At 42.3% G+C, this 15866-nt stretch overlaps 1 protein-coding gene across 10 annotated transcripts in view; it reads left to right on the plus strand.

The window, feature by feature from the left end:
- The window catches only part of SH3GLB2 (SH3 domain containing GRB2 like, endophilin B2), a 1772316-nt gene that overhangs the window by 869865 nt on the left and 886585 nt on the right, over positions 1-15866 (plus strand). For all 10 annotated transcript variants that reach the window (XM_044057951.1, XM_044057956.1, XM_044057957.1 and 7 more), the window contains exon 5: positions 792-884. In XM_044057951.1, coding sequence (XP_043913886.1) covers positions 792-884 — 93 coding nt within the window. The remainder of the gene's footprint in view (positions 1-791; positions 885-15866) is intronic.

Below are 15866 nucleotides of genomic sequence, written 5' to 3' on the forward strand. Positions count from 1 at the left end.
ACCTGAAAAGAGGCTACTAGCCTAGTGGACTGACTCAGTCAACAAAGGATAAATACAAAATAAAAAAATATGTCCAGGGGTCATATCTTCATCCCTGTGACCAGGGTGTCTGGCTTCATCCCTTTAGGGTGGAGATATCCATGTTTCAAGAATAATTATAATCCCCCTCAAACCTGGGAAATGCATGTAGTCTCCTCCTTTTAGCCTGTCTCATTTAGGGCATAGGCTATGGTGTCATTTCTGTGTATGCTGTAACCCATCCTGATAATGACATCAGTACTAGCTTCTCCTTAGGGATTTCCTACAAACCTCTGTTCATGCATGTGTGCTCCTTCACACGTGGAGGCAAGAGCTGCCATCACTGGCTTGGGAAGCCATAGTCCATAGTTCTGGTTACACTACTTGCTTATTTGCAAAGCCTCTGCTTGCACTAGAGTACAAAGGCTATCCAGGAACCACTTCACTCTTCCTCCCAGGAAGATGGATGTGTCATATTCCTCTCACTCCCATCCTCTCCTTTTCAGCTCTTCCAGTTCCTGAGACTCTCCTTGAACTCTGTTCTTCTGGATTGCAGTCAGGTCTTTTTCCCTCAATGCTATGAAGCCAAGCTAGATCTCCACCCTTTTCTGGCAGAAAATAGGCAACACTGATAACTAAGATAAAAGAGGAAAATTAAATTTCTGGTGCACCAGCTGTCTATCAACTATTGATAATGTAGTCACTAACCACTGCTGCATTAAGTGAAATACTAACCAATTTATTTTAATTACTTTTTTGTCTTTTCCTTTTAGAAAGAGAGGCGATTGCTAGAGAATCGTCGACTGGATTTGGATGCCTGTAAAGCCAGATTAAAGAAGGCCAAGGCTGCAGAAGCCAAAGCTGCGGTAATTCTGTTTTTCCGTTATGGTTTCAGCCATCTCCTCATTTGCATTTCCTGTTTACAGTGTCTGTCATGTGTTTGCTCCATTTGTTCAGCGTCTGTTGTAATAATAACTTGGGTAGCTGATCATAAGCTAGTATCCAGATGTACAGACTTTTATAGCATTGGAAATGTTTTAGAGCTGTATTTTCAGGAAAATTTTCATCAAATTCAAAAATGCAGTAGCAGGCACATCTGGGTATCATTTCTGCTCTTTCTTTGTTCCTAATTGTAAGATTTGGGTACAGTGTGTGATCCATGAAATCGAAAGTGTGCACTTTGTATGTTTCAGAAGTTCAGCTGACTGTTATTTTCAACTTTCTTTGTATCGGTCCTGTCTGGAGAAGAAAGTTCTTTATATTTTCTCCTTTCTTAGACTGATATTTTAGTTCTAAAACATTGTTTTGGTTCAGCAGCATTGTAAAACCATAAAGTCTAAATAGGAAGCAACAATGAAAGGACTGCAGACAAAAAGATTTTTATGGAGCTTCCACAGCCTCATTCGGGAATTTCTATACACAACATCCCTGTAACACTGTGGAAGGTTTTTTTGCACCATGCCAGCAGTCATTGACCTTGGTTGCTTAACACTTTGCCTGTACCCTGAGAATTTATGATGTTAAGTTGTCTATTTCGCCTTCATTCTTGCTGGATGGGTTCGGAGCCGACCTCGGCTCCGACTCGGCCACTCTAAAAGCTCGAGAGTTGGTTCCACCGGCTCGAGGCTCCCCTTATATCCCACAATGCTAGGCGTGAGTTACCTCAGATCTCGTTTGCCGCTACAGCGATCGAGGTGTTTGGTTTCTACCGGCTTCTTGGTGAGTTATTGTAGAGTAATTTTTAGTCTACTTAAACCCCTTTAGTTTAATTCTTAACAGTTATTTCCCTTAGTTTAGTGGATTTTGTCCCTTTTTCTCTTCTATTATCCCCTTTTCCACAAAGAACTTATAAGTTCTTCCCTCAGGCCTCCGGGCCTTTTCCATCCCCTAGTGGTGTGTGTGTGTGTTTTTCTCAAGAATTTAAAAACTTTGATAGTGATTTTTAATTTTTTGAGTTAAACTTGTATAGGGTGTAATCAGTGTGTTTGACTGTGTGTGTGTGGTTACACTTCTTCAATAATGTCTAAAGACTCAAAGGTCTCAGGCTTCAAGAAGTGTGACTCATGCTCTCAGAAAATGTCTCTGACAGACGGTCACACTTCTTGTGTCTACTGCCTGGGACCTTTACACCTGCAGGACTCTTGTGCTGTATGCCATGGCTTCAGCCCCAGAGTCCTGCAGGAAAGAAAAAATAAACTTATTTTGAGAGGTTTACTTAAGCCTGAGGGTTCCCTTACTGTTCCTTCGGGAAAACCCTCCAAGGCTTCTAGGTCCTCGGCTCCAGCTTCTGAGCCGAGGCCTAAGGCTTCGAAACCTCCGTCTACATCGGCTCCGGCTGGAGCCGATGAGTCTCAGACTGCAGTTTCTGTGGTTTCCTCGGCTCCGGCTGGAGCCGAGGTATTGGAAATTCCTTTGTCGGTTCCGACTAGACCTTCGGAACTGACATCTAGAAAGAGGTCCAGGTCACCGTCCCTTGGCTCCGTTCATTCGGCTCCAGCATCTCCCATGCTGTCTGAACGGAGCCATAGATCTCACTCCTCTAGGTCATCGAGGCTTTCGGACCATGACCTTCAGAGGGTAGTGAGTCGACTTCTTAAGTCCGATGCACTGGCCCAAATGCTTCAGAGCCCGACTCATCAGTCGATGCCTGACCCTGTCCCCCATTATGTTCCTCCTCCGACTCCGTTGAGCTCGGAGCCGGGGCGTTTCGGAACCGAGACTGTGGTAGCGTCAGAGCCGATACAGATGTCTTCGGCTCCATCGTCGGCTCCGATTTCTTCCTTAGAAGAATCTCGGCGCCGGACTTCCCTCGTCGGCTCCGAGGGGGTGAGTGGCATCGGACCCTTGTCCGACCCTGCTCTCCCTCTCGGAGCTTCGGCGCTGGTGAGTTCGGCTCCGACATCGGCCTCAGAGCCATCACTGTCGGTGCCGAGGGAGGTTTTTAGCTTTTCGGAGCGGGGACCTCTGGCTCTGCCTGACAGGGGTGCGTTCGAGGTCATGCGGAGTGTGTTGGAACCTGGTTCAACTCCACAGTCGGCTCCGTCCGCCCCTCCCTCTTCGGTGCCTCAGGTCAAGTCGACTCACTCCCTTATCCCAGACCGCAGAGAGCCAGCTCCTCAGGAATCCCCTGTGGGGATCTCATCCTCTTCCGAGGCCTCTCCTGATTTGGCAGAAGAGCCCCCTCGGAAGAGAAAGTGTAAGAGGAAACACATAGACTCACCTGAGTCTGTCACCTCTGACACAGATTTAGAGGATTCCGAGGGTTCCCCCCATTCCCCTTCTGAAGATGTCTCATTTGCAGACATTCTAGAAATCCTCAAGCAGAGGGGAAATTGGCCAGCCCTCAACCCTTCGGAGGATGAATCTGTGTACCTTGAGGCGTTTGGCTCTTGCCCTTCCACCTCCTGGGTGTCTCCCCCCTTTGACCCCCTCATGCAGGTGGTAGCAAAAAAGGCATGGACGGCTCCTGATTCAGTGGACCCCACTCCCAGGAGACCCTCAAAATTTATCACGGCACCAGCAGATAAACAATTTCTGACAAAAGGAGTTTCTGTGGATGCTATGGTGGTTGCTGCTGCCACTAAGAAGGAACTAGCTGATCCTTCAGTGCCTGTCCATCCACCTAACAAGGAATCTAGGTCTATGGACAGGTACGGGAAGCGGATGTTCTCGTCAGCGACCTTTGCAATGCGTTCGCTGAACTACCTATGCCATTTTACTCGTCTTCAAAGAGACTTGATCAAAGAAGCGAGTGATATGTTGAAGGATCCTACAGCTGCGGGTTTTCAAGACAAGATGAACACTCAGGTGGCTACCCTGAACTCCATAGCTAACTCCTCCATGCGCCTCCTTTCTTATGCGGCTGATGGAGCGAGCAGGGCCGCAGGAACAGGAGTGGCCTTACGTAGGCATGCCTGGATGCGGTTATGCAACTTTGCGGACCCCTTTAAAACGTCGTTCACTAATTCCCCGTTTGATGGATCATCTCTTTTTGGTCCTCAAGTGAAAGAAACCTTGACTAGGTGCGAGACTGATGGCAAGACTCTTTCTGCCGTCGGAGTCCGTTTTTCTACTCCTTCTAGGCCTTACCCCAAAGGCCAGAAAAGTGGGAAAATGTGGTTCCGCAAACAATCTCAAGGGACTTCGCCTGGCGACAGAGTCGGTTCCCCGCCAGAGGCAGAGGGGGGAACAACAATGGTAGATGTCGCCCTAGAGGCAGGGGGGGTCCACAGAACCAGGGCAATCGAGAAACTTTCTCCGATAAGCCCTTTCAGCATCCCTGAGGTGTTGCCCGACTGTCCACCTTCGGAGGCAGTCGGGGGAAGATTGTCACTGTACCCAGAAGCCTGGCTATCCCTAACTCGAGACAAGTGGGTACAGTCCATCATTTCCGAAGGCTATTCCATTCCCTTCGTTTGCATTCCAAACCGTTCAAAAAAATCCCTTCCAGATGTTCCACCCGCTCAGAGATCTTGCAGCTTTGGAAGTTTCAAAGCTGCTTGCAAAAAGAGCAATTCAACCAGTTCCAGCAGACCAGCAAGGATCCGGAATCTACTCCAGGTTCTTTTTAGTTCCAAAAAAAACAGGGGACTGGAGACCAATTTTGGATCTCAGTATCTTGAACAAGTCAGTCAAGAAAACACGATTTCGGATGGTCACGCTACAGTCCATCCTTCCCCTATTGGGAAGAAAAAACTGGATGTGCTCTATAGACCTTCAGGATGCGTACTATCATATAAAAATGAACAGACGCTCCAGAAGATTTCTCCGCTTCAGGCTGGGAACCAGTCATTTTCAATTCAGAGCCCTGCCCTTTGGACTCACCACTGCCCCCCGGGTGTTTACCAAATGCATGGCAGTGGTAGCTTCTCACCTGAGACGTCAAGGATTCCAGGTGTTTCCATATTTGGACGACTGGCTCCTCACAGCTCCCACCAAGCATCTTCTTCTAAGGGCCAGGGACTACACCTTTCGCACTTGTCAAAACTTAGGCATCTCAATAAATTACGAAAAGTCTGTTTTGTCGCCTTGTCGTGTTATTACCTTCATAGGCGCAATTCTAGACACAGTCAACATGTCTGCGAGGCTAACAGATCAGAGAATAACAGACATACAAAAACTGGTCTCGCTCATCTTCAGCAGCAACAGAGTCAAAGCCAGGTTAGTTCTGAAAGTATTGGGGATTATGGCGGCTGCCATACCTTTGCTTCCATTAGCCAGATTCCACATGAGAATCCTTCAATGGATGCTCTTCACACAATGGTCATACCAGCAACTTCCGATGTCCCACACCATTATGATCACGCAAACATGCAGGAATCATCTTCTGTGGTGGGTGTCTTCCCCTCAGCTTTTCTTGGGAAGACCCTTTGTTCCTCCCCCTCCGGTTGCTACTCTGACAACGGACACCTCCCTGATCGGGTGGGGGGGGCATTATCAGGGCAGAACTGTCCAGGGCACATGGCAACCAGACGAATGCCACTTGCACATAAATGTTCTAGAGATGAGAGCAGTGCTTTTAGCGTTGCAAGCCCTTCAAGACTCTCTTCCCTTGGGAACGATAGCAATCCAGACGGACAATATGTCTGTAGTGTGGTATATCAACAAACAAGGCGGAACCAGGTCCTACCCCCTGTGTCGAGAAGCACTCAGACTGTGGCAATGGGCGATTTCTTCTCAGCGGTTTCTGATAGCAACGCACATCCCGGAAGTCCAATCAAATCGCGGACAAGTTGAGCAGAGCTATCCTCATGCCTCACGAGTGGTCTCTGAAAGACTCTGTTGTGAGAGAAATTTTTCTCAAGTGGGGTCAGCCTTGCTGCGACCTTTTGCTACTCCCCAAAACAGCAAGTGCAGAGATTATTTCACCCTATTCCCTTTACCAGGCCAGCCCAGCAGAGACGCTCTAGTCCAAGTTTGGCCCGGGGACTTCTGTATGCATTTCCTCCCTTCCCACTAATCTCTCAAGTGATACAGAAAGCTATCGCTCAGAAGGCCTCGTTGATCCTCATTGCTCCTTACTGGCCTCGACAGGTTTGGTTCCCCTTTCTACATCATTTTCTGTTGGAGCGACCTTGGCATCTGGACCTACTTCCAGATCTTTTGATCCATCAGTCGGGTCAGTTTCATCGCTCCCTTCCCTCTCTGAACCTCACTGCTTGGTTCCTCCAATTCCAACCTTAGCCAGGCTTCCTCAAATGTCTCACTCTGTTCGAGATATTTTGATAGCTTCTCATAAATCTTCCACCCGAAAGATTTATTCGAGTAAGTGGAAACGTTTCGCCTATTGGGCTCAAGGCAGGGACGTAGATCCTTTCACTGCTCCCATCCAAATGGTCCTTGATTTTCTAGCTGAACTCTTCCATGCAGGTTCATCTCCTTCGACTCTTAAAATTCAATTGGCAGCTATTTCTAACTTTCATGTGGGCATTTCAGAGTCTGCCATAATGTCCCACAAGCTTTGCAAAGCCTTTTTGAAGGGAGTTTTTCTACTCAGACCTCCTATAAGAAATCCTCCTCCTCCTTGGGACCTAAATTTAATTCTTAGTTCTTTGATTCTTCCCCCTTTCGAACCTGCAGCCTCCTGTTCTTTAAAATTGCTATCATGGAAGACTCTCTTTCTGGTAGCTATTACTTCAGCTAGAAGAGTTTCAGAACTTCATGCACTCAGCTGTCGACCTCCTTATTTGTTTTTCCATAAGGACAGGGTATCTTCTGAACCAACCCGTCTTTTTACCTAAGATAGCCTCGGCGTCTAACCTAAATCAAAGCATTGACCTCCCTGTGTTTTTTCCAGAATATTCTAACAGGTCTGAACAAAAATTGCATTGGCTAGATGTTCATCGTCAGTTAAGGTACTATTTGGATAGAACCAAACAATTCAGAAAATCTGACCAGCTGTTTGTCTCTTATGCAGAAGGCAGAAAGGGACTTTCAGTTTCAAAGGTATTATCTAGATGGCTAACATCTCTGATTTCCCTTGTTTATGAAATTAGACACCAAAAGCTGCCTAGCAAACCTAAAGCTCATTCCACCAGAGCTTTGGCTACTTCTATAGCCTTCCAAGACAGACTGCCTATTGACACCATTTGTGCAGCGGCTACTTGGGCTACTCCTCACACTTTCATTTCTCATTATAAGTTGGATTTAGCTTCTAGGCATAGAGCTAACTTTGGTTCCACTGTTCTCAGGAGTCTGTTCCGTTAGGCCACCCGGGACAAGGTGCTAGGGATGCGGTCCCATCCAGCAAGAATGAAGGCGAGATAGACAACTTAACATATAGAAGTTATGTTCTTACCATAACGTTCCATGTTAGTTGTCTTCTTCTCGCCTTCTTCCACCCTCCTTCCCCCTGGCCTGGACAGACCTAGAGGAGTTTTGATTGTGACCTCTCTTTCTACCACCTCTTTACTTTAGGTATATGCTCTGCGGTGCATATTTTCCTGGATCAGGATGTAGGTCACCCTTCTCTTCTCCCTTGTTTATAGAGGTGGACTTTGTTTCTAGTTATTCTGCTACTGATATAATCTGGGCCTAGCTTACAAACGAGATCTGAGGTAACTCACGCCTAGCATTGTGGGATATAAGGGGAGCCTCGAGCCGGTGGAACCAACTCTCGAGCTTTTAGAGTCGCCGAGTCGGAGCCGAGGTCGGCTCCGAACCCATCCAGCAAGAAGAAGGCGAGAAGAAGACAACTAACATGGAACGTTATGGTAAGAACATAACTTCTATTTTTTGTTTTTCTTTTAATTTCTGTCTCATGTTGCAGTTAGTACACTATTTGAGATCTTTACCACAACTCCTTCACGGGGCATATTAGCAATCGCTGTAATTGATGCTTTAGTTGTTAGAAGTTTAGGTTTGTACCCTTAATGGTATTTGTTCTAGTGGCATTCATTTTGAGCTGTTATGTTTATCACTTATTGGAGGAAACCACTTCAAAAAGTTTCATATTATATGCTGAGTGTCTTCTGATTGAGATGATTTGATGTACATACAGCCTCTACCAGCATGTCTTGATGTTGGAAGTGCCATCAAATACTTGAATGACCAGATACAGGTAAAACTGTCCACAGGTTAGCTGTGTCATGCACAGTGTTTAAGATTGAGTGGGATAGTTTTAAGGGTGTGCTCAACTGTGAAGAAGTTACAGGAGGAAAAAAGAAAAACATTTAAATGCTGCATTTAGTTACTGGTAAGACAGCAATTGTGATAATCTGTACAGTATAATCATTGTCTGTACCATCATAAAACCTACAGCTAGGGGAGGGTTGTACAAGCAGTTATCCTATACTTTTGTGAACATTTGCTTGGAAAGCTAGTGCCAGAAAAAATGTAAGAGTGTTGAAGATACCTAGCAATAAGGCAATGCTGATTCTCATTTAAGACATGCCACCTAGCCAGGGGTAAAGATTAGATTAGTACTAGAAATAATAATGCCCTAGTGGGGTTAAAAACATAGTCTTTGTTAGAAGGAGTTGAGTGCTTGAGGAAAGTGGTGTACGTGTATGCAGAATGTAAGAATATAGTCTCTTTTGATTTATAACTAGAGATTATGCTATTTTTTGAATAATTCAGTTACATCTCACCCCAGGAATTGTCAGTATTTTATGTTTCCGTGTAAAAGTCCCCAACATGATATGTGAGTCTCATACGTCTTCGTTCATGTGAACCTGTTATGAAGTCATTCCCCACTGTGCACTGTACTATGAAATTTGGACATTTTCACACATGTTTTAAAAAGTCTGCTGTTGCTTATATATGTATACACACGCACTTATATAGTCTCTTGTTGCTTTTGTAAAAAAAAAAATGCACAACACACACATACAGTGGATATAAAAAGTGTACATACCCCTGTTAAAATGCCAGATTTTTGTGATATAAAAAATGAGACCACAATTGATCATTTCAAAACTTTTCCCACCTTTAATGTGACCTATAAACCTGTACAATTCAAGTGAAAAACAAACAAATCTGTTAAGGGGAAAAATATAAAAAATAAAAAATTTATAATAAGCTGGTTACATAAGTGTGCAGACCCTTAAACAAATACTTTGTTGAAGCACCTTTTGATTTAATTACAGCATTCAGTCTTCCTGGGTAGGAGTCTATCAGCATGGCACATCTTGACTTGGCAATATTTGCCCACTCTTCCTTGTGAAGTGCTCCAAATCTGTCTGATTGCGAGGGCATCTCTTGTGCACAGCCCTCTTCAGGTCACTCCACAGATTTTCTATTGGATTTCGGTGTGGGCCATTCCAAAACTTCTAATTTTCTTCTGCTGAAGTCATTCTTTTGTTGATTTGGTTATATGCTTGGGGTCATTGTCGTGTCGAAAGGTGATTTCATTTTCAGCTTTCTAGCAGACGCATGAAGGTTTTGGACCAAATTGACTGTATTTGGAACTTTTCATTATTCCCTCCACCTTGACTAAAGCCCCAGTTCCAGCTGAAGAAAAGCAACCCCAAAGCACGATACTGCCACCACCATGCTTCACCGTGGGGATGGTGTTCTTTTGGTGATGCGAAGTGTTATTTTTGTGCCAAACGTACCTTTTGGAATTGTGGCCAAAAAGTTCAACCTTGGTCTCATCAGACCATAACACATTTTCCCACACTCTTTTGGGAGACCTAATGTATTGTTTTGCAAATTTTAGTCTGGCCTTAATTTTTTCTGTGTAAGAAAAGTCTTCCATCTTGCAACCCTACCCCATAGGCCAGACATATAGAGGATATAGGAGATTGTTGTCACATGTAGTACACAACCAGTACTTGCCAGAAATTCCTGCAGCTCCTTCAGTGTTGCTGTAGGTCTCTTGGCAGCCTCCCTAACCAGTTTTCGTCTTGTCTTTTCATCAATTTTGGAGGGACGTCAGTTCATAGCAACGTCACTGTTGCCCCATAGTTTCTCCACTTTTTTATGACTGTCTTCACTGTGTTCTGTGGTATATCCACTGCTGTGGAAATTTTTTTGTACCCTCTCCTGACCGATACCTTTCAACAATGAGATCCCTTTGATGCTTTGTAAGCTGTCTGCGAACCATGGCTTTTGCTGTGGCAGGCAACTGAGTAAATGTCAGGAAAATCCTACTAGGACAGCTGAACTTTATTTGGGGTTAATCAGAGTCTCCGTTAATTGATGTCAGGTCTGTACCCAAGAAGACTGAATGCTGTAATTAAAGCAAAAGGTGCTTCAACAAAGTATTAGTTTGAGTGTGCACACTTATGCAACCAGCTTATTGTACGTTTTTTATATTTTTTTCCTTACAGATTTGTTTGTTTTTCAATTGAATTGTACAGGTTATAGGTCATATTAAAGGTGGGAAAAGTTTTGAAATGATTCATTGTGGTCTCATTTTTTTATATCACAAAAACCTGGCATTTTAACAGGGGTGTGTACACTTTTTATATCCACTCTGTGTGTGTGTGTGTGTGTGTGTGTGTGTGTGTGTGTGTGTGTGTGTGTGTGTGTGTGTGTATATATATATTTATATATATATATATGTATGTATTATATATATATATAAAGAAGGAAGCAGAGTATCAGTATCGCCAAAACCTAAGACAAATGGGGGGGGGGGGGCAACCAGAGGCAGTAAGAGAAGCAGCAGATATATCGAAGAGTATGATTGGTAGAAAGAGATTTAACCTAGACAATGGAGGAGTGAGTTTGTTTATACAGGGGATATGTTGCTGTTTTATCAAATGTCTCACTAATAGCAGTAGAGAAAGTTTCAGTGAATAAGAACAATGAAATTTCAAACATATTTGATTAAAAACTTCTGATAACAGGAAATGCATTGACTAAGGTACAGGCACTTTTATATGCAAAAATCTAATTTATAGAAAGAACTGTGATGTGACTCCCCCATTGCTAGTATAGCTGATGTTTCTAGAGTACTGGATACCGTACCTGAATGGAATTCTAATTTCACCACAGTAGTTGTCCACATAGGTACAAAGGATGTAGTATTAGCAAACCATTTACATGTAGCTGGAAAGGTTAGGTGATTTACATATATCACTATGAAATATTGGATTAAAGGTATATTTTTTAATAATTCATGGAGATTCAGTTGATTCCAGAATTAACTTTAAGACTCAAATACCTGTTTAAAAAATATTAGTGTTAGAAGGATGGAACTATATTTCCCATCCATATCTGTCTAAATATTATCATGTAATAAAGACAGAGTACATTTTACCAAAGCAGTAAAATGTTATTTGGACAGAATACTTTGAAATGTATTAATAGTTGAGCCAGTTTTTCCTGTTCTTTTTATGCCCAAATCAGACATGCTAACTACATATTACTCTGTTATAAATACACACAGTTCAAATAACATGGTATATTTATTAGAACATGTACTTGTTTATCTAAATATAAATGTTGCTGTTTACAACAGAGACATGGCTGAGCGAAGGAGATTGGTATTCTGTCTTCAAAAGTTGCAAGTCTTTTCAATGCAGTAGGGGGCAGCAGTGTAGGAAAAGGTGGAGGTGTTAAGTTATTAGTTAAGGAAGATGTAACAGTGGAGGAATTTGACTTTTACATACATGGCTAATCTAATTCACTGTGTTAGTATAACTGTTAAGGCAGGACATTTATGTATACAAGTAATTAGCATTTATGGAACCGCTCAGTCAAAGAAACTGACCGTGAATCTAGGTGACCAGAGTTCAGTAACTCGTGGTGCGTGCAGGGAAGGATGGACACAATTTGTACCACTCCTTTGGAGGAAGGGGCTGTGCGTATGGTCCATCACATTTTTGATAGAATGGTAGCCTTCAATGAGCAAGTGAATGGGTATGCACAGTGCATAGGGTAATGCATTATGACTATTGCTGTATTGCCAGTCAATCTAAATAATAACCCTACAGTGCTAACTAGGTATATTAGCATTACTGATTACAACAAGGCCATATGAGATTTGGGAAGTATGTTGCGGAAACACATTTTTAAAGATCAGGATGCCAATTTGATGTGGATTTTTTTTTTTAAATCTGAGTATGTGTTCCAAAAATAAAAAGAAACCAAATTTGGAAGAGACAAGATTATAGGCATTTATAAATGTAATCAGAAAGAGCAAAAGCTTAATAAGGCATACAAATAAACTGAGTAGGAAGAGAAAGTAAGGGAAATACAAAATGATACAGACTGTTAGCAAAATAGATATGAGTATTTTAATCAGTATTAAATATCATTATTAAAGTCAATGTTAAAAAAATTGACATTACAAGGAAAATTTACCAATAAATATAACACATAGCAAGAAGCTATCTCAATTATATTATGAAATGCAAAAATCTGGGGACAGATGGTCACTAATTCTCAGAAAATAAAAAAGCAAGGATGCTGCTGATAGTGCTATCCTTTTTTCCAAATGTTTCATAGATTCATATGATTTAGTACATTCCAAATACATTAGAACTGAAAGATGAGGATAACCCAGTGGTATCTGTAAATACTAAAAGCATCTTAGTCAGTTTTGATTATCCCAAGGCTTCTGGTCTAGACAAAGTAACAACAGAGACTTGAAAAACTGTAAAGGAAATGTTGACTAAACTTCTGACTCTTAGCTATAAGGCCAGTTATAAGACAGCAAATATTCAAGAAGATTGGAAAGTAGCTGTTGTCAATCTAATATATAAGGGAAAAGTCGTAGGGATTAAGGTAAGTAATTCCTGACAAGTCTCTTGCCAAATAGAAGGAAAATTGTGGACTGACTGGTACTTTGTAAACCTAAGGGAGCATACTCAAGAGGTAGGTCAGTCAATACATGCAGTCACTTCTTCAGCTGCTCTGTGTTAATGTTGTCAGGACAGTGGAAATAAATATTACAGATAGATGTCATAGCTATTCCCATGATTCACTTTGCATCTCTGTGTAGTTCTTTCCCACTTTGAAACTCTCAATGCTGAAAAAAAGGCCTCCAGATTTTTATCAAGTCATTAATTGTATTATTTTTAAGTTTGTCCTCCCAAACTATAAGTAGATTATGTTTTCCTTGTCATTTACCTGTTCTGAATTTTGGAAGTTTTTCCTTCAGATCCCCTTCTTTTCATTTTGGCCCTAGGCCTATTCCTCCAACTTTTCATGACTTCTACCATTAAAAGGTACCTGCAAGTGGTTTCCATTTACCAACAGGTATAGTAACTGGTTATATTGCTTAGGGCCTGAACACAGTACTTCTAGCTGTAGTTTACATAGATTTTAATGATGTCACAAAACAATGTCATTAGAAAGTCCTCAGGTCTTTCATTCTTTCTGAGAAGTTCTGCACATTTTGAAGGTGGGGCTTCACACTTCTCTTTACATGCTGATTATTTCCCTCTTTTTGTCAGGAAACAAAAGGCTACCATTCCACTTCTAACAGACATAGTTCTGGTAAAGAAAATCTTTTGCCTTTAAAAAAAGGATTTCAGAAGGCATTCTTGGTACGTCTTCTCAGGGTTCAGGATCTTTCCAACCCCCTTTGTTGAAATTGCTTATTAACACATCGATAAAGATAGTGCTGATTGTGCTGTAGTAGTATTGCTCATGCCAGGAGTGATAGCTGTGTTTGGCTGCCTTGTTCCTTTTAAACCAATAGCACTTGAAAGGCAGACTGCAAACAGCAGATGTTCAACAAATACACTGCCTTACTGGCATTCAGGTAGTAGTGCCCTGCTACCTTTCATCTGGTAACCTACAAAAGCTCAGAGTCCCTCCCACTGCCTGTCTGTGGGTGTTGTGGATAAATCAATTGGCAGTAGAGGGACTGCCTTACAGACAGGACCCTTTCAGTTTTCTAGTGTCATAGTAAGAGAAGGATCTCTTGAAAGACTGATCCTTACTCTGGTTGTTTTCAGCTGCTAAGCTCAGATAAGAAACCCTTTTGGGTTTTATTTCCTCTGCTTGTCTTTTTCTCTCAGTGCTCGAATACTGTATTCTGCTGCTTTTACTATTTTTTCTGATTAGCAAATTTTATATGTGTGGGGTTTTACTTTATCTGCAGTATAATGCTTATACTGTTTGTATAAATTATTTATTTATTGGTTTCTATGGATTATTAACCCTTTTAATGTGTTGTATGGCCATTTGTGAATGTTTAACTGAGTTTCTGCAGGAAGGCCATTTTATTTGGTTCCTGTCATTGCCTTGTGTTTCCAGAACTGCGAGTTAATCCCCTCTGTTATTTCCATTGATTAAAAGCTTCATTTGAAAGTTTTGACAGGAACATTTGCTAATTTTGCATTTTTTTTTTTGTGTTTATGATTATTTGTTGTGATTTGTTGTTCCTTGAGTAGATAGACTCAATTATGGTGTCCCCCATCTATCCCTTGTGCATCTAAAAAACATAGATGTAAATTAAGAAATATGTCTCAACCTACAGCTCGTGTCTCCAGAGTACCCTTGGGCAGGCTATCAGACCACTCACCTTATTTCACCTCCATGTCTCCTGGTGTGTTGTTAGCACCACAAGTGTGCATGACAGTATGGTCTGAGACATGTCCTCTGGGGCTCTACCATTTCCTGGTTCAGGTACAGGGGAACTAAACTCTTTAGATGGAAGGGAAGTCAGGGATACAGATTCTGTTGCTAGTGCTGATGTGTCTTCCCTTGAGGATTATCCCACTAGTGTAGTGCATAAAAAAGAGGCAGAAGATCTACCACTTTGCAGGGCAGCAGTCCCCAACTGTGTTTTCACCTCAGCTGGTGGCTGTGGTTAGATCCATTATCCAGACCATAGCTTGCAGATTGCAAGCCTGAGTTATGATTCACAGTGGTGATCCTACCCCCATTCAACCACCCAAGGATCCTGATTTTGAAGGAGAACTTGAGTCTGATGTTTTGAAAGTGTCAGAGAATAATCATTCAGTTTCTTCTGAGGATGAACAGGTTCAGAAACCCAGAGAGAGGTTTTCTTTTCCCAAATACTGAGTTATTGGTTGAATTCAACTGGGAGCAATCACTGGCTGCCCATGGGGTCACCTGGGTATATGATCTTTGGAGGATGAGGTTCCAGATGTGGTGATCTTCCCTCTGTTGGTCCCAGAGTTGGAGGATGTTTTTAGGAAAACTTGCAATCCTCTACCTAATGAGTTTCTACTTGAAAAAGTGTTTAAGAAATTCAGGGTATGCTTTGCCATGCCTGGCCTCCAAGCTCCCTTGTCTGCAGACCTTGCTTCTCTGTCCCATGCGACCTTTTCCAGTAAGAAAAGATGGTCTTCGTCCAACCCATTTCATCAAGGTAAACTAGGCAAGTGGCTAGAATCTTAGCAAAAAAAGCTGGTGCAATACAGCATGGTAGCGTTTAAGATGTTTAATTACCGGTGTTTTTTGTGGAAGTTTGTGATGAGGTGCATGTATAGTTTAGACAAGTTTACTGCATTGTTACCTGCAGAGCAGAAAGATTATGTGAATGAGATTGTTTGCAATGTTTCTCAAGTGTCTAAACATGCTTTAAAGAGTGCCCTGGAGAAGGCTGATACTGTTTCTAGAAATGCAGCAATGTCGCTTGTAGTATGAACGTATGCTTTGTTGCACAGCCAAAACTTTTCTGATGAATTTAACAATGAGATTTTGAATGCTCCACTTAATTTTGCATTTGGTCCAGCAACTATTCAGATCCTTAAACACTGGAATAACAGAGGTAAACATATGTAAGGGGTGTCTAAAATGTTTCATATTCCCAAGTTTTCCCCCAGTAAGCAAGATCATTTTCAGCAGCCAAACAAACAGAAGTCCCAGCTGAACAAAAAACAAAGCAACAAAAGGAAAAGGCAGGACAAGAACTCTGCCATAGCTAAGACATGTTTTTTTTCCACAAAAAGGATAATGCCCTCCCCCATACTCCCAGCCTA

Source organism: Protopterus annectens, chromosome 16.part0 (assembly GCF_019279795.1).
Source record: "Protopterus annectens isolate FY-2018-M chromosome 16.part0, PAN1.0, whole genome shotgun sequence".
Lineage (NCBI taxonomy): Eukaryota > Metazoa > Chordata > Ceratodontiformes > Protopteridae > Protopterus > Protopterus annectens.